General features: G+C 36.8%; 1 protein-coding gene across 1 annotated transcript in view; it reads right to left on the bottom strand.

Annotated features, from left to right (window-relative positions):
• Window positions 1-20,509, bottom strand: part of LOC123505349 (heterogeneous nuclear ribonucleoprotein U-like protein 1) — a 160,084-nt gene that overhangs the window by 58,333 nt on the left and 81,242 nt on the right. Inside the window, exons 9-10 of the mRNA XM_045256567.1 lie at window positions 11,862-12,030; window positions 11,041-11,235 (exon numbers count right to left, since the gene is read on the bottom strand). Of these exons, the coding sequence (XP_045112502.1) occupies window positions 11,041-11,235; window positions 11,862-12,030 (364 nt within the window). The remainder of the gene's footprint in view (window positions 1-11,040; window positions 11,236-11,861; window positions 12,031-20,509) is intronic.

Below are 20,509 nucleotides of genomic sequence, written 5' to 3'. Positions count from 1 at the left end.
TGTTTTTGCACTGGAAAAACTAAAACGGGGACACTATCCGTACCACTTCTAAACCAGCAATCAAAAGTTTCTCTCGCCTTATTTACCCAAGTTGCAAAGAAAAAAAATCTCAATCTGATGAAATATCTGAGATCATGAACACACATTAGCTGTTAAAATGTGTCCGCTATACACTTCACCGTCTTCACGGAAACAAAGGCCTTCTCCTTATTCTTGACATTCTAAAAGAGTAATGATAAAAGGACATAATTATCATAATCAAAAGGAGTAGTTTTTTAACGCATCAAGTGATCTTTCAGTTACAGAAAACCGGGGACAGCAGTAGCCGGGGACAGGTCACTGAAATCCGGGGCTGTCCCCGGAAACCGGGGACGTCTGGTCACCCTACTCCACACGAGCTCCCAAACAACCGCGGGCCGCGGTGTTATTTTGGTGTTTTGAGAGGACTCGGTGTTCCTGAGTTCAGTTAGTCTTTTCGGTTTGATATGCCTTCGCAACAAAAATGTTGCTTTACCAAGATTATTACAGAATGTATTCCTTTGTAATATTTAGAGGAGAAACAGTGCTCTCTGTTGAACTATATGAAAAAATATTTCAAACCAAATATGTAGTTGAGACTAGTAAAAAATGCAAGAGCATTGAAACCGCGACTGTGAGTATTAAGCTTATAATAACACTTTTATAGAGTGTGTATTACCAGATCATATGGATAATGTTAGGATAAACACTTGAAATTAATGTTTTGCAGTACAAAGACTCAATACCTCAAAATTTATTATGATATGAATTTTAGAATGTGTGTCTCTTGCGAGCTGGCTGGCTGTATACCGAGTCGCGTATTAAAACAGCTAGCGATCAATGGCAACCCAAGAATATCTGACGTCGGGAATTCCAAAATCCTCTCGAACCACCTCCTCTCCCTAAAATATTTCTTCATATTCTCTATGTCAGCCTTCTTAAAGATGTACTTATTAATCGCAGTTTTCTGGGACTCACACTCCAATCCATATCTGAGCCACACTTCACATATTAGGACTACGTGATCTCCTCTTCCTAGTGGGCTCTCAATCGTGATATTACCTATTTCTTCCTCCTTTCTAGTAAATCAACCCATCAAGATCAAATCTTGATGGGTTATCATCTCCTCTAACTCTTATCATTTCTTTGATGTGTTGGTACAGAGCATTTTCTCATTTGATCAAATACTTTAGCTCCCTAACTCCCTTCCTCGCATTTCGGCTCCATTCTTTCCTAGTCCACTTCTTTACAGTTAAAATCACCACAAAGTATGATGCGATTTGATCCTCTGATTAATCTTTCTAAGGTATCCAAGGTCTCTTTCCTCATTCTCTCTTGGCTTTCTCTTGTCCAAGCTCTTGTGTATGGTGCTACGTACGTTGCCATCACTGTTATTTTCTCATTTTCTTTCGTTGTAATTTCCACTGCTAACACTTCAGCTAATTCAGACTCAATCTCTATATTTTTCACACTTAAACTGTTGTGGACCAGAATACAAACTCCTCCACCAAATCTACCCACTCTGTCTTTCCTCCAAATGTTATATCCTTCCCAGCCAAACAACTCCAAATTTATCTCTTTTTTTACTTTAGTTTCCACCATACAAAATACCATGGGATTTTCTTTCCCTTAGCAAGTCTGCTATTTCTAGTCTTTTGGAGCTTATGCCATCCACATAAGGCGTTTTCAGTAGCGGCGCGGCTGGGGGCAAACGGAGTCAAACAGAGGCAAGTTTTCGCAAACGCGAGCAAACGCCTTTCCAAAGTGTTTGCTTTCGTTTGGCAAATGCTTTTTAGCCAATCAGCGTGGAGCAACCCCATCAACCTCATGGAATGAGATCAAGAAGGAGTTACATTTCGAATAAAACTGAATAATAAGACACATGTTAGGCCATAGAAGTGGGTACTGTAGATGTAGATTTACATTTACATATTGTGCCGCATACTGGAGAGAACCGATAAAAAAGATACGGCGTGAAATAAATTAAGGAGCTGGTGGTAGCTGGTGACATGTCGCATCTATCCGTCCTTCTTGTGGGTGTTGTCTGATTCCATACTTCTAGTCGTGACTTCGATACAATAGTGGAGTTACTTTTCTATTATTAGGTGAAAAAATGATAATATTGTTGCAAATCCTTATATCATAAAGTAATGAATGATGGTAAAATATATTATCTGCCAAGTATTGACGTAATTCAATTATATAGGCGTAAGAAAACCGCAGCCATACATCAACAATGGAACACCTTCAAAACAAGCCCGCGTAGATCAAACCACTTCCAAGGACAGAAGACCTGTTGTTTTTTATGAGTATTGCGCTGCTTGGCCCTCGGCATATACAAATGATGAAACACTGGTGACCTCTAATACTCCCCATCAAGGAATAAATCCCCAAACTCTTCCACCATGGTGCTGTGTTTACGTCTTGACCACAGCGCTGGCTCAGGCGACTGATTTGTACAATAACTTCTCCCAGGGATTGAGATCACAGTGACACGGTCGTCTGGCACCACCGACAGTGTCCTCAGCACTCTCCTGTTCAGCAATAACTCAAACATGTTTGGCCTTGCGGTGACGCTACTGAAAACGCTTATAAATAAATTAACCTTAGATCCACAAAGACTTCTTCCTTCACACCTCTTGTCACTACTCCCTGGAGGCCATCATCCCTCTTATGGCTCCTTCCACCTCTACTGACATACCTCTCTTGAACAATTTCACCACATTTCCCCTCCTTATAGCAAAAAATATTTCTTAGCTTCTTCATCTGTTCTGTTTTCATTTTGACTTCTAGCAACTTTTCTCATCTCTTGAACTTTAATTTTCTCTGGTAATGACATATCTCTATTTATATAGATTTCTTTCATTCCCTCTATCCTTCTGAGCCTGCTTGCCATGGCCAGCACCTCCCTTGCAGTTCTTTCAGAGCTGAATCTCACTTTCACAGGTCTTTTGTTACAACTTCTCTTATCGTGATTGTATCTACCCACTCGCCTTATATCTAATATATCTTCCATCCATCTGTCTTCATCATCCTTTATTTCATCAAATATCTTATGCACCATATTTTTGACATGATCTTGTCTCTTAACTATACTTTCAATCACTGGTTCTTGTATTCCTGATATAATAATTGAGGAAGCCCTTTCACATTCTTCTCTTATTAGGTTGGCATTTTCCTTGATTTCTCCCTTCACCAGTCCTTTCATGTCACCCACCACTTCTTCCACCCTGGAGCTCATTTTTGATAGCTCACTTTTGTCCTCATTTAAATCCCTGCTCAATTTTACAACCTCATTATACTTTCTTTCCACTAATTCTTCTTACGGCTTCTATCCTTCTCTCTGCAACTTTATCTCATGTTTCCTTTCCGACCGTTCTATTGCTGCTGTGGTAGACAGCTACTGTTCTTCTCCTAAACCTATTAATAGTGGTGTTCTTCAGGGTTCTGTCATGTCACCCACTCTCTTTCTATTATTCATTAATGACCTTCTTAACCAAACTTCTTGCCTTATCCACTCCTACGCTGATGATACCATCCTACATCTTTCCACGTTTTTTCAGAGACGTCCAACCCTTCAGGAAATTAGCAGATCACGCGGGGACGCCACGGAACGCCTGACTTCAGATCTTTCTAAAATTTCCGATTGGGGCAGAGAAAATCTAATAGTTTTCAATGCCTCAAAAACTCAATTCCTCCATCTATCAACTCGACACAACCTTCCAGACAACTATCCCCCTCTTCTTCAATGACACTCAACTGTCTCCCTCTTCCACAATGAATATCCTTGGTCTGTCCTTTGCTCATAATCTTAACTGGAAACTTCACATCTCATCTCTTGCTAAAACAGCTTCTATGAAGTTAGGTGTTCTGAGGCGTCTCCACCAGTTTTTTCTCGCCCCTCCAACTGCTTACTCTGTATAAGGGCCTTATCTGTCCCTGTATGGAGTACTCTTCGCATGTTTGGGGGGGTTTCAGTCACACAGCTTTGCTTGATAGGGTGGAATCGAAAGCTCTTCGTCTCATCAACTCCCCTCCTGTGACTAACTGTCTTCAGTCTCTTTCTCACCGCCGAAATGTTGCATCCCTTTCTATATTTTATCGCTATTTTCATGGTAACTGTTCTACTGATCTTGCTAACTGCATGCCTCCCCTCCTCCTGCGGCCATGTTGCACAAGGCTTTCTTCTTCCTCTCATCCCTATTCTGTCCAACTCTCTAATGCAAGAGTTAACCAGTACGCTCAATCATTCATCTCTTTCACTGGTAAACTCTGGAACTCCCTCCCTGCATCTGTATTTCCGAATTCCTACAACTTGTCTTCTTTTAAGAGGGAGGTATCGATGCATTTGCTCTCCTAATTCTGGCTGACGGTTTTGGCACTTTTTTTTACTCTTTAGAGAGCAAGCGCTCAAGTGGGCTTTTTTCTAACTTTCTTTTTTTTGCCCTTGGCTGGCCCTCTTCCCTACATTAAAAAAAAAAAAAAAAAAAGTTATAGGACTTCACAAATACAAAAATGCGGTAGGGACACCACAGTTGTTGCCTTCTTCAGCAAAAGCAGAAAAGCTTGGAGCTACTTCAGCTGCTTTTCGGAATCTGCCATCTTGGATTTGAGAGAGAGAGAGAGAGAGAGAGAGAGAGAGAGAGAGAGAGAGAGAGAGAGAGAGAGAGAGAGAGAGAGAGAGAGAGAGAGAGAGAGAGAGAGAGAGAGAGAGAGAGAGAGAGAGAGAGAGAGAGAGAGGGGGGGGGGTAGGCAGGAAAGTGGGTGTGTTTGGTGATGGAGGTGAGTGTGCATTGTAAGAAAAACACACACACACACACCGCGTAGTGTAGTGGTTAGCACGCTCGACTCACAATCGAGAGGCCCGGGTTCGAGTCCCGGTAAATGGCGAGGCAAATGGGCAAGCCTCTTAATGTGTAGCCCCTGTTCACCTAGCAGTAAATAGGTACGGGATGTAACTCGAGGGGTTGTGGCCTCGCTTTCCCGGTGTGTGTTGTGTGTTGATGTGGTCTCAGTCCTACCCGAAGATCGGTCTATGAGCTCTGAGCTCGCTCCGTAATGGGGAAGACTGGCTGGGTGACCAGCAGATGATCGAGATGAATTACATACACACACACACACTCATGCAGCTTCTGCAGTGGCATTTATCTTAATGAATGATAGTCAACTGCAATTTGAGAAACGAATTGTAGTTATGACAGCCAGTGACTGACTTTGAGAATGGCTGGTAACACCCTTTCTCTCTCTCTCTCTCTCTCTCTCTAACATGGACTATAACATGTGACTAGGAGTTCACTGTATGTATAGTAGCATTTTTTTCAATGAATGATCATGCGTAATATCACAGACACACTACAATAAGTACATGTTTTCTTTTTTTATCTTTATTTTATTGCTTTATTCTTGTGTCTATAATTTATGTAACATGTTTTTATTAATTCAATCAATGATGTAATAACATGATATTTCATGATTTTTATAAGTTTGGAGGGCCGACACTGCAGTGGAAGTTTGGTACAAAATTCATTTCTATTTTTTGTTTACTTTTATTGTTTTATCCTTGTTTATTTTAATATTTCTAACATGTTTTATTACTTTATACAATAACTATATTTACATATGATATTTCACGGGCCTTATGGGTTTCAGACAACACATTTATATAAAGGTTTCCAACACATTACCATTTTTTGTATTCATTCTCATTTATACGATCATTTGCTCTATGGTTGGTTTTCAGGAACCAATTACATTCATATATTCAGGAATACCTGCATTGTATAAAAACATATCAAAACTAAACAAAAGAGAATATGAATAAATAAACTGATTTTATAGAGTATATTTGCCTTGGAGATCAGACGACTTGGGCTAATGGAAGATGCGGGCAAAAGCAGAGGGTGGAGGAGGTAGGCGGAGATGTGGGAAGAGTTCGTTTCGTTTCATGCTTTTTCAATCACTTTTATTTGCCATAAACTCTCACTTAATCACTGAACGTCACTTACTCATTATGCTAGTAATACTACAACTTATTACTGAATTTAATTGTACAATTTTTTTTACTTCACTTTTACTTATTTCTTTTCACTGCCATTTGCCTTTAGTGCCATGCTTCCCTCTTCAACTGCACGACAATTCACAAAAAAGCTGTCCAAAAATTTTTTTTCTTCCTTTTTTTTCAGAATGTTTTAGAAGTGAATTAGGTTGTTATAATTGTAAGGTTTACTGTATCAATCACTATGTTCATAAGGGGTTATTGTTTCAGCTACTGGTTTACTGTATCAGTCACTGTGTTTATAATGGATTGCTGTTTCAGTTATGGCTTGAGCAGTCAAATTGTGAGACTAACTCCAGCATGAGACCAGTCAAGCTCTAGCCTTATAGAGTAACTACACTCCAGTAATAGACCTCCCTGCCACTGTTACTTGGTCTTTTACTCCGCCTGACTGCAGCTATTACATTGGCGATGAGGATGGCGACTACTGGAAAGGTGGAAGAATTTAACCAAGATGCTCAGATTTGGACTCAATATGTGGAACACCTGGAGCATTTCCTTGATGCTAACGACATTGTGGAAGAGAAGAAGAAATCCACTCTGTTGGCTGTGTGTGGGGCAAGAACCTACAAATTAATCAGGTCACTCTGTCTACCAAGAAAGCCAACGGACAAAAGTTTCAGTGACCTGAAAGCGCTAATGAAAAATCACCCGTGTCCAAAGCCATCGGTAATCATGAAGCACTTCAAGCAGCCAACTAAATCAGTGTCCTCTTTCATCGCTGATCTTCAAAAATTAATAGAGCTATGTTATTACGAAGGAATTTAAGGAATCTACGAAATATGTAACAATAAAAAACACAAAAGGGATCATTCGTGTACAATCGTCTACCATATAGGATTTCTTCAGCACCTGGAATTTTCCAGAGATGAAAAATTTGCTCCAGGGTATTCCTCACATAGTAGTTAATTTGGATGACATACTAGTAACAGGAAAATCTGAAACGGAACATCTAAATAACCTGACAGAAGTTTTGAAATGTATGGATGCAACAGGGGTGAGGTCGAATTAAAGAAATGCATTTTCCAAGCACCCAAGGTCACTTATTTAGACCATAAAATTAATGCTGAGGGTCTGCAGCTTTTTGAGGAGAAGGTTCAAGCTATCACAAAGGCACCCATAGCAAGGAATGTCACTGAATTGAAGGTATATTTAGGGCTTGTAAATTATTATGGCAGCTATGTTCCTAATCTTTCCACAATATTTGGCCCTTTATACAAACTATTACAGCAGGACGTTAAGTGGCAATGGGGACCAGATGAGGAACAGGCACTTCTCCAGTCTAAACAACTGTTGGCGAGCTCCAGAGTGTTGGCGCACTATGATGTCATGAAGCCCCTCCTGCTTCACCTGAGATGTGTCGCCACACAGTTTGAGAGCTGTTCTGGCACACCACATGGAGTTGGGAGAGGAGAAACCAATTGCTTTTACATCCCGAACGTTGAGTGCAGGTGAATGGAAGTATGCTCAGGTACAGAAAGAAGGTTTGCCCATAGTATCTGGTGTTAAAAAGTTTCATAACTATAGTAAAACTAAATTGTACTAACCTGTAGGACTAGGCCTATAATCCATGCGATACTGCCATATCTCTCATTACTTCAAGGAAAACAGAATAACTGTTCTGTATTCATATTAATGCATGACTTCGCTAAAAAAAAATATGTAATGGACAAGACATGAAGATGCCATAGGTAAATTAAATATAGTTAAGGTGCTGATTATAAAAGTGAAAATGAGGCTGATAATTTACCAAATATTTACTATTATGTCCTCTCGAGATACCCAGTGTAATACAATGAGTGGGGAAAAGAAATGCTGATAAGGTTGTGATGCTGTGTGGTGTATATCTTGTTTGCACTGGGACAAATCCTCTTCACTGTGCCTTCAGATATACCAGCTGCACCTGCTGTCCTCTTCCTTGCTTGATTTATTGGTAAAAGTGGTCCTTGCAAGCTTTATTTATTAATTCTGTAGACAAACTTCTTGGTTTGGCTGTACAACACACAGACGAGGAAGTGTCAGTGTATCCTTCCATCATGGTGACCAGATGAGAAGCGAGTCGATTTGCACCTGCGTGGTGACCTGACTCCTCCCCCTTCCCCCAGGGGAAATCCCGCCTAGGATCGACTGGCAACGTCGCCTGTCCTGACATGCCACATCGTCATACATGTCCATGAAATACCTTCATTTGACTTGGTATATAACACTTATTTGCATCACCTGCTATTTAATGAAATAGTCAGAAAATTCTTAGAATGCCGTTTGTTGATAACACTGTGATTAAAGAACCATAGGTAGTATAGGCTGAATGTTTTGGTTGGAAATCTGGCAGAATGGCAAACAATACCCTACGGGTCAGTACAATTTAGTTTTACTATACTTGTATTTTTTTTATACCATGTGGGCTTTTTCACAGAAATTTATGGGATAAAGGAGATACTATTTGGAGTACCTCCTATCTCAAAGCCCACCCACTAGGAAACCGTTGCCCCGTTTTGTTGTACTCCTCAGCTGACTTCATATCTGAGCTTGCTGCCTTACCAAGTCTCATGAAGGAGTGAATGCTGGTCCTTCCTTCAAAATTATCAAACCAGCCAAGACTGGCTTTAAACAAGTTTTCCAGTACCTTTTCCAATGTTGTGTCTAGAGTTTAGTGCAGCAAATCAGCATAAATGACATGTGCCTTCTCACAAATGATAGCCTTCCTTATACTATCTCCTGTGAGTTGTTTTTCTGTCAATCACACCAACAGCAGCTTCTCCATATTTTTGTGAAGAATTCCTAAGCATAGACATTATTTTAAAGCTTTTGGCTGGAGCTATAGCCTTTATCAACTCCTTTTGTTTCAGTATGGTGCAAACCGTAAAAGTACTTTGGCTGTATTGTTTGGCTAAGACCACTACACGCACACCTTGTTCATGGTTTTTCTATGATTGTATTCTTTAATTCAATGGACATCATCTGCTTCTTCTCAGTACTATCCTTTGCACTTACTTGCTTAGAGCCTATTGTCAGACTAAAGAAATCTGGCTACATAACATTATAAAATGCACAAAACATTACCACATGAGAAGTGGTATGCAAAATGTATACCTGGAGCTAGCTAGCTCACAACTCTATTTTTGAATCACAAGCCAAAGCAAAAAATCAATCAAGCAATGGCTCATATCTCGCATTTCTTTTAAGTTGCGGCACTCAAAACACATGGTTCTATTGTACTAAGATTTCACAGGATATACCATATGCCCAGGAGGTGCCCCGATGGTCAGAGCCCTTAACCTTTATAAGATTAGGACATTCCTTGCAGACATTCCTTCTAGAAAGGTTAGTTTTGATGGTGATGTGGTGTCTCTGTGGTGAAGTGTAGTAACTTTTCCATACTTTCTCAGTATGTGTTCAGAATGTTACACGCCATGCAGCTGTCTGGCTGGGGCTCCAACTTGAGTCTCTGAGTCTCCTATATCTGCTTCAGTCACTAGTATCTCATGCACTGATATCATTGCATAAATCTATAATTTTTTTAAATACACACAAAGGAAATAATATTGTTGTCTGTCACTTATGACACACAAGAAAAATAATAATCATATGGTTAAAAGGATAAACATAAGTGAAACACTTTCTACCAGTGTTTAATCTTTCCTTAGAGGCTTGAGAGGCTAACTGCTAACTCTCTCCTAAAAGCATTTTCAACTTCAAAAGGAAGTTTTGGACCATGTTTGCCCTTATGACGTGTGGCCACTTACCCTCTTGCTAAGAATGAGAGGAAGAGGAATGACTTTTCTCCTATGGGTCATACAGTGAGGCTCAACGAGAGACATCATTGTGAGGGAAAGATATTCATGGCCAAGAAATTCATGTGCAAATTTGAAACTAACCCCCATAAAGCAATGAACTACGTTCCATTAACTAAAGATGTCTTTTGTCTTTTAAGGATTAAGTTTTCTTTCTGGGAGAATGGAAAGCTAATGCCTGCCAAAATATTTTGGTATCAGCCCATTTGTCTTGCCATCACTGATCACCTATACAGCAAAGCAGGGTGCAATGCTGAACTCTTCTACAATTTACTAAACTCTAATAACTTTTTTTTTCTCTTTTCCTCATTTATTTCACCCAGATTGCATCACTGCCATTTCTTCCATTTACAAAAAGCTGAATGGCACCACTGCCATCTCTCCTATCTATAAACAGCTCGATGGCACCAATATCATCTCTTCTATCTATATACAGCCAGATGGCACCACTGCCATCTCTTTTGTCTATAAACAACCAGCCAGATAGTAGAACTGTCATCTCTTCCATCTATATATAGCCTGATGGCACCACTGCCATCTCTTTCATCTATAAATAGCCTGATAACACAACTACCATCTTTTAACAAAGTTGAATAATTTAGTCAGACTTTTGATAAAAGCTCTACTTTGAATAAAGGCCTTGTTTCATCTTCTCTTCTATCCTATGAATAAAGCTGTCCATACCCTCACTAGCTTTAAAGAGTATGTCCACCAAGGCTTCAAATCATACCTAGTTTATATCATGTTATATCATCTGGATAACAATTCCATAAATATCATATGTTGATCTCTTTCTTTTTTTTCCCCTTACATTTCCTGTCATTTTCCATCACTCTTCCTAACTTTAAAAAAAAATATTTCTTTAACTCTGACTGCCATCTAGTAAGTCCTTACCTAATTATCAATCTTAATTTATTCTACAGCCACATCTAATCTCTAAACTGGGTAGAAATTGCAATTTCTTTTTTCTTTTTTATCATTAACTTTCTCAAAGATGCTTATAAAGTCTGCATACTTTGCTTCTGGTGTTAACTGTTTTGTGTTGTAAAGAAAGCTTTAGCTGAAAGGAGAGGACTTTAAAATATAGAACACCTTAAAAAAATAAATAAAAAAAAAAAAATAAACAAAAAAAATAACGCATACCTTCAAATTTCTAACACCATTAAATCTTACCAAAGCCTCCCCGGCGATCCATGAAGCCTCCACGGCGATCAGCGAAGCCCCCACGGAAGCCTTTCTTCTGACCAAAGCCTGCATCTTCACCTTCCTTGTTGTACTGTTCCACCAGCTTGAGACTCTCCTCTTGCTGCAGCTCTATGAACTCCACCGAATCAAACAGCTCTCCTTCCTCAGGCAGCTTGTAGTTGGCTGTGCATTAGGAAAACTGTTCAATGATTGTTCACAACTTGACCACACTGGAGGCTCTCACTCGCACCAGGAGAATGTTGTGCCATCTTCAGTAATAATCAGTGGGAAGTAGACACTTGTCTATACTACCTGGGAGACACTCTCTTACTAAAGTCCCTTTCACAGCAATTGTGCTGTTTTCTGCAAACATAATAACATCCAACAAGCTTTAACTGGATTCAATATTTAAGACTGATGACAGTTTTGTTTTAATCATTCATTTTCCTGCAATTGCAGAATATAAAACATATGCTTAATTGAATGTTTGTAAAAGAGGACTTCTTGGAGGATTTTTTGTTGTTCAAAACGAATGAAAACCTCCCCGTGTTCCTTACATTATAAATATAATAAAAAAAAGTAAAATACAAAAAAATGGAAATCTTATGATACCTATCAAGACCAACAATAAAAGATGGGAGGGGGCAAGCATCAACATATTATGAAACTAAAAATAAAATAATTACAATAATTCAGAGAACATTATTCATCACTGAGGAGAGGCAGCAACCAGCAACAACGACAAACAACAACACAATGACAATAGGTGTCCATGGTCATTTTGTGGTTACCTGCGGGGCTTTATTTACCTTTCATCTCTAGCACCGCCTTGTCCGGGACATCCTTGCCTTCCTCCTTCTCTCGCTTCTCAGTTCGTTTCTTGAGATCCTCATCAGTGGGACAAATAACAACAGCACGACGTTTGAAGCCGGCAAAACCCTTCATTTTACGCCTCTGAGCCGTTGGGTAAACATTCGTCTGTCCCGTACCAGAGGAGATAAACATTAGGCATTTTTGGGGCTTTTGGGTCATGCCCGAAACCTAAGGACTACTTTGTCCTAGTCTCCTCTGTAAAAACAGCCTGGAAGAACAGATTAATACAGTTCCTCTGTTCCTTTCCCTTCCCTCCCTCTTTAATTGATAACATACGTACCTGCCAAACCTCGCCATTTCGACCTGCTGAAATGAGCAATCACGTTCTTTATCCATATATTTTTTCCCAAAATACTTCCTACTTTCCTCTATATCTGTCTCTATCTCACTTCCTTTTTTTTTTCCAATAAAATTTTAAAGCAATGGTATATCATATCTGTGCATGGCCTAATTTGCCCTAAATAAACTTACCCTTCTTGTTGACACTCTGCAATTAAAGAAGGTTATAAAGCTTGAATTCCAAACAAGCAGCTATTACTGCTGTTTTAAAAGCCTTATCTAAATTCAAAACTAATATTTTCACTGCACAAAAAACCATACTACTCATACATGGTGCATCGCTTACTTTATTCCAATAAGTGTATATCAGACCTGTGTAATTCTTTCCAATGACTCCCATCCCTTATTAACTTGTTACAGATTTCCAAATATTTCATCTTAAATCTCAGTGCTCCTAGCATTTAAACCTCACTACTTTCAAACTCTTGCTCTTCAAATCTCTCTCTCTCTCTCTCTCTCTCTCTCTCTCTCTCTCTCTCTCTCTCTCTCTCTCTCTCTCTCTCTCTCTCTCTCTCTTTGCATGTCAAGAACATTAATTTTCATCACAATAATCACATAATGTCCCAACTTTAAGTGAATATTTTTCTATTCAACATCAATTGCAATGAATGAGTACAACTAAAGAACAATTTCATCCAAGACAGTAAAACAATTACAGCAATTTTTTTTTTCTGCATAAAAAATAATGATAAAATAAATAAATAAATAATAAAAAATAAATAAATAAACAAAAAAAAAAAAAAATAAATAAATAAAATAAAATAAATTACACACCAAGAATTTTCACTAGTCACAGCAATTTTTGACATACCCTATAACACTGCTGCGTATGTTTCAAGTGCAGTGCTTGGCTGTTGTCTATATATGCCATGACCTTAAACTAGCATTTCTTATTTACTATCTTGTTTAAGCTATTTAATAAATATTTACTATTATCATGAAATTACTGTTTAATATTCTACAATTTGTGGTAAACAAGAATATACACTAGTACAGCTACTGTTTAAAAAGATATGCCCTTTCAATCTTGATTAGAGAATAACAACATAAATTTCTGTGTGCCAGACAATGTTTGTCAGCATACCTAAGCAAATTACTAAGGAGAAAATATATAAACTATAGTCAAATCTGTTCCCAAATAGGTCAAATTTTTGCAGTTAAGAGAGTGTCAGGTCCTAAGCATTCCGTGTAAAATATATTATGGTCATGTATAATTTACACACTGCTTTGTATACAACGAAATATTTGATACTAAATATTTTTGATATGTGCTTAGGCTTGTTAGAATCTTATTCTGTGTATATTTGCCAAGCAATTTAGAACTAAATGAATAAATTAATTCATAAATATACAAATAAACACACACACACACACTCACATACATTTGAACCCTGTATAATACACCTTAGTAAAAGAGAGAGAGAGAGAGAGAGAGAGAGAGAGAGAGAGAGAGAGAGAGAGAGAGAGAGAGAGAGAGAGAGAAAATAAAATCCCTTGGTTTTCAGTTGGACTATCACCAATTCACTTTTAACCTCTACACTCAGGACAATAGAAAATGGCCCTTGCACCATAACTGGGCAGGAAGATGATGGGGGATACCTGACTCAGAGGCATCTCTCTCTCTCTCTCTCTCTCTCTCTCTCTCTCTCTCTCTCTCTCTCTCTCTCAACGGAACCAAGAATGATAATAGTAAGTCATTTTTCATAGTAGGTGCATAAATCATGAAATAAACCCACACAAATTTTAAAGAAAAAAATATAGTTAGCCTGACCCCGGCCATTTTCTAAAGATGACAAACAACAGGAAATTATCACTTTTATGGTAAACTAATCATGCTAAATCCTATACTTACAAATGGGTACTGCCTTCCCCCTGCAGAAAAAAAATAAAAAAAATAAAATTAAATTAAATTAAATAAATAAAAATATAAAAAGCCAGCAAGGAGCATCAGTACCTATATTGGTATATGCGAACCATACACCTTTGTAACAATGATAAAGTCAAGTAAGTCAACATATCATGTATGACCTACATTCTGAATGACCTCTTACACAATCCAGGAAAAATAAATAAATAATAAAAACATCATCTAAGCAGAACACAACTAAGACACAGTATCCGTGCCTTAGGATGTGTCATGAACACTACGAGGATGCAAAATATGCATCCTGAACTTGAAAGGCTTAAACTGCTTTTTTTCATTTGAACATATTTCTAAAATGCAGGAAATCTCACTCAAATGCAGAAAAATACTGGCTATTAAATTTGATAATAATACAAGCTAAATCATGGCAAGTTTAGTAATACTCAAATTATTGGTTGGTGGCACATTATTGGCTGGAACCTTTCCAGTAGCCAATACAAATACTCTATTTTCATGTGTCTCTGATTGGCTGTAGATGCATCTTCAAAGGAAGGAGCAGGACCACACCACCTCTCTACAGACCCGTACTTTCCAATTCAATGTATGTGTCTCCTCTAGCTACATTGCCATGTCTACTTCAGCTATTGAACACTTATTTTTACTAACTTTCACCATTTGAAAAGCTGTAAATGCTCTGCTCCACTCTGCTGTACATCATCATCATCTTGCATAGCTACTTCATCTTCTTTATTCATCTTTTAATTCATCAGGGAATATCTGTACTGATTTTTTGCTCTGCTTCATTGTGCAGTACATTACCAGCAGCATCATACTGCAACTACTTTATCATCTCTCTCATCTCATCCTTCATCAGTGAATACCTGTAGTGATTTTAGTTATTAACCCAAAATTTACAATATATATACATATATATATATATATATATATATATATATATATATATATATATATATATATATATATATATATATTAGAGATGTACCTATACCAAAATTTTGGCCGATTCCGATACCGATACCACTTAATTGGGCCGATACCGATACTACTACTTATAGTGATTACTGTACTGGACACCAGGATGAGTTGCTGGACGGCGAGCATTATCAGATGGGAGGCTTTGTTTTAGGGGATGCTGTAAGTCCTTCTGAGAACGTTTGTGAAATAGAAGCAATTCTAGAAGCTTTTTGAAGCCATTTGCAAAGGTAAATTACTCAGTAATTGTAATGAATATTCTCAGTCTTCTGATTCTTGTCAATTAATTTTATTGACGATATTTTGGCGATCAAATATATTTTTTAAATTATCAAAATTGTAAAACACACAAAATATTAGCAAAAGAAACTCATTTTGTCGTGTATGTTTCTCTTTAATTAATTCTGACATCCTTTGATATTAATTCATTACACATTAGTAGACCAATTCAGAAAAATGAGCTTTCACCTAATCTTTTCAATTAAATAGAAAAAAAGTTTAATTTATTCTAAATTTCTAGTGTATTGCTATGATCTTAAATAATTAATATGCAACAAATTATACACAATGCACATGATTACAAAACAGAATCGTTACTTTCTTAATTATGGAATTTTTACATCCTTAGGTTAACACAAATAACTCAAAAATTAAACTTGCATTAAAATTAATATACATATATGATTCGAGCTTCCACCTATTCCAGTATGATATCTTGGAAAAGGCTAGCACTGTTAATTATAAATCAAATAAGAATATGCTGTTATTTACAATAATGCAAAATACCTAACTATATATATATATATATATATATATATATATATATATATATATATATATATATATATATATATATATATATATATATACCAAATCATTTTGTTACATTCTCAATATCTGAAGTTTGACATTCTTAGATTACAGTTCAAAAACAAGCTTTTCGCCTGTGTGAACTTTGTGTGGGTGGAGGAGCAGCGTCTGACTGAGAGTGAGAATGCGTGGTGACTCATGACCGACCGTGTGACAGGATGCCGGAGTTCAGCCTATACGCATTTCATACACGTCCAATTTAGAGGTTGTGGCTTATTACCACAGAAAACAGTATTCTATGACATAAGGTAATCACCACGGAAACTTAATACGCCGTATTATATTAATTTGGTATCATCAATATCTTATATCGAATATATCACTAAGTAGTAAATTCCTTTTAGGTATTGGAAGTATCGGCATAAAATAAGCCGATACCGATACCCAAAAAATGGGCCGATACTGCCGATTCCGATACTGATACCGATGCATCGGTACATCTCTAATATATATATATATATATATATATATATATATATATATATATATATATATATATATATATATATATATATATATATATATATATATATATATATATATATATATATATATATATATATATATATATATATATATATATATATATATATATATATATATATATATATATATATATATATATATATATATATATATATATATATATATATATATATATATATATATATATATATATATATATATGAAGAATAGTGTAACTGCAACTTACATTATGGTGTGAAGGTTATTTTTTCACCTTGCAGATTTATTTTTGTTCCCATATGTCCTAAAATGATGTTTGGGAATTCAGGATGAGAGAATTTATTCCCCCTACCTTATTACAAATAAGCATTTGTATTTTTTGTTACAGTAGAAGAAACTTTTACTTTGTTAGACTACATGAAAATAATGTGTAGTCTAATGTACAAACAAAAATAAATCATAAATTTTAAGTATTTAGTACTTTATCTAGACATTCTCCTCATCATAACATCTATCCATCCACCAGCTCCCTCACCACTACAACTATCTACCAGCTCACTGAAATGCTTGTTCACTGCTCACCAACTGCTACCTCCAGTATTGAACTAACATTTGGTTTTCCTATGGTTTTCCATGCAGTCTTTCATCTCATAACAGTAAAATTATTATTTATCATCATTATTACTACTGATGTTATCATTATTTTCCTTTCTAATGTTAATAATTGTGCACCATGGGTATGACTACCACAATCACATTGCTTAGTTTTACAGGTTAATATATAGATAATAAATAGGAATTTTAGATATAGCATCAATAAAATGTGGATTTCAGTGCTTAGTGAGTGCCATGATCAACTGGGGTTTACTGTAAATCTCAAATCCGAAACATTGCTGATTTTCTTCTGCCAAATTTCTTGCTCTCTGTGCAATTATGGTAGCTGAAAATACTTCTAATATATTATTAGTAAATTTTATGGTAAATTATGTGAAGAATTATCTTTTTTAACAGCCCAGCTTTTTTTCTGTACAATCAAGCTAGCTGTAAACAGCCCAATTATTCAGAACTCAAAAATGTTAATTTTCTAAGTTAAATTTTATGCTCGTTCAGTTTAAGAGCAATAAAATTACCTTATGTAATACCTTCCTGAGTTAGTATTTTTTTAATGTTACTTTTTATCATGTATACATATATGTACCTCATCCTCTCGCTTCATCCTTTTTCTCTGCATGTCTTCATTTTTCCACTATCTATCCATTTTCCTTTATATAGTCATTACCTTCTGCCAAAAATGTGAATAAACATTTTCATACAAAATCAAATACTTATTCTTTTTTTTTTAACTTGACAAGTCACATGATATCTCCAGAGCACATGTTTACACTCTTCTATATTATTCAGAATCATCTCTACTAAGCACATCTTAAGTACTGTAATCTCTAACAGGGTCCCATACATCATGAATAAATTTACTGTCATCTCTTCTGATTAGTAAAGACTGAATGGCTACATAAACTGCAATGAATCTGTATTCTATCTATGTAGCTTTAAGAAAAAGACATGTCATACACTTCAGGGTAAATAATCACTGTTTAATACGAGATAAGTGATCATCGTAAAAACTGTATACATGGATTTCTCAATTTATACGAGGGATAGTTCCTGAATGGATCGTGTAAAGTAAAAATTGCATAAAGTGAACATGATTACTGAACTAAACTGTTCTGTTCAAAGTTTCACTGAAAATCAAAACATTTCTCCCCATACAAATGAATATAAAACAGATTAATCCATTCCTGGAAGGCCTGCGTCTGAAAGCAATTTCCCACGCACCCTGGGGTCCCTGCAGCACATATCCTATATAAAACGCTTTTGTGTACCTCTCAGCTGGAATAAACAAAGAATTGTCATTGCTATAGTTATGATCCCTAACTGACAGCATGACAGCATACACAGACCTTCTTGATGACATTTATCATGTATCACTAGCTGTCCTGGTGCCTCAATCCCAAAATTTTCCTAAAAAACCAGCTCTGAACAACAGAATACACGTGTGAGACTAAGGGATGGTTGTGGTGAGCAGAGTGACAACAACAACAACAACAACAACAACAACAATTACTACTACTACTACTACTACTACTACTACTACTACTACTACTACTACTACTACTACTACTACTACTACTACTACTACTACTATTACTACTGTGAGTGCACAATAACGACTTTCCAGATGCCCTAAAACTGAATTTTGCAGATTTTCATAAGTGCGCGATAATGCCTAAACACAATAATGGAAGGGCGCGATAATGGAGGTGTACATTACTGTGTGTGTGTGTGAGTGTACCTTATTTATTTAGCTGTACCGTACAGACCACAAACAAAAGATGTACTGTACAGACCACAAACGAAAGATTATCTCGTTCTGTCTCCATATCCATATTCATCAAGTTCTTTTAAACATGTTTATACTATTTGACATCCACCTCTTCCTTCAAATCATTCCAGATCTCAGTAGTCCACTATGGAAAGCTATATTTCTTGAATGTCTTGGACATTCACTCTACTTTATTTTCTATCAATACCCCTCATATGTCTCTCTCTCTCTCTCTCTCTCTCTCTCTCTCTCTCTCTCTCTCTCTCTCTCTCTCTCTTTCCCTCTCCCTCCTCCATTTGTAATACATCAGCATCTCTGTCTATATTGGCATTGCTCTGTGTGTGTGTGTGTGTGTGTGTGTGTGTGTGTGTGTGTGTGTGTGTGTGTGTGTGTGTGTGTGTGTGTATTTACCTAGTTGTATTTACCTAGTTGTAGTTTTACAGGGCCTGGGCTTTATGCTCGTGTGGCCCCGTCTCCATATCTACACTTATCCAATTTTCTTTAAAACTATGCACACTCGTTGCTGTGTGTGTGTGTATTCACTGTTTGATCTGCTGCAGTCTCTGACGAGACAGCCAGACGTTACCCTACGGAGCGAGCTCAGAGCTCATTATTTCCGATCTTGGGATAGGTCTGAGACCAGGCACACACCACACACCGGGACAACAAGGTCACAACTCCTCGATTTACATCCCGTACCTACTCACTGCTAGGTGAACAGGGCTACGTGAAAGGAGACACACCCAAATATCTCCACCCGGCCGGGGAATCGAACCCCGGTTATCTGGCTTGTGAAGCCAGCGCTCTAACCACTGAGCTACCGGGCCGTGTGTGTGTGTGTGTGTGTGTGTGTGTGTGTGTGTGTGTGTGTGTGTGTGTGTGTGTGTGTGTGTGTGTGTGTGTGTGTGTGTGTGTGTGTGAATACTTCCCTAATGTGAGCAATTCTTACACTATAAGAAACATTCGATCCAACAAATAATACCAATAGATGTGAAAATTACACATTCACATGTATTTACCAACTCATCTATGTGTAAAAAAAAAGGCTCCTGGTCCTAACAATGAGGTGTTAATACCAATACATGATATCCATATGCCATAAAAGTGGCCAAACCTAATGCAACATCTGCTAAACTCTGACTTGAACTTACAAACAATTTTCTATGGAAATAATTTTCATACAATAATGTGCATTCAAATTCATCTAAAACATATATTTACAGCCCTAACAAGGGGCTTAAACAATTAAAGTACCTCAAGTATGACATTCTTGAAAAATACTAAGGATTTTAACTAATCAAGCCATATACACACTATATGATCCTCAAAACAATGGTTTTCTTCATTATATATATATATATTTATATATATATATATATATATATATATATATATATATATATATATATATATATATATATTATAATAAATTTATATTTGAAATTCATGGTACCACATCTATATTACTACAAACACCATCAAAAACTACATTTCAAGAAACTGTATGGAGCTGTGCAATGCAATAACTATTCAAGCTTCATCTACATTGCTCCAAAACTGATTTCAATGGGTGAACACTTTGTTACAATATATTTGAACAGCACTGCCACACATAACATGCAAACTATATAAAATAGTAGCATTTCCAGTGTAATAGGATTTCTGCTAAATTA

Source organism: Portunus trituberculatus, chromosome 18 (assembly GCF_017591435.1).
Source record: "Portunus trituberculatus isolate SZX2019 chromosome 18, ASM1759143v1, whole genome shotgun sequence".
Lineage (NCBI taxonomy): Eukaryota > Metazoa > Arthropoda > Malacostraca > Decapoda > Portunidae > Portunus > Portunus trituberculatus.
The sequence above is the reverse complement of the archived record's forward strand: the minus strand, read 5'-3'. Positions and strand labels throughout refer to the sequence as shown.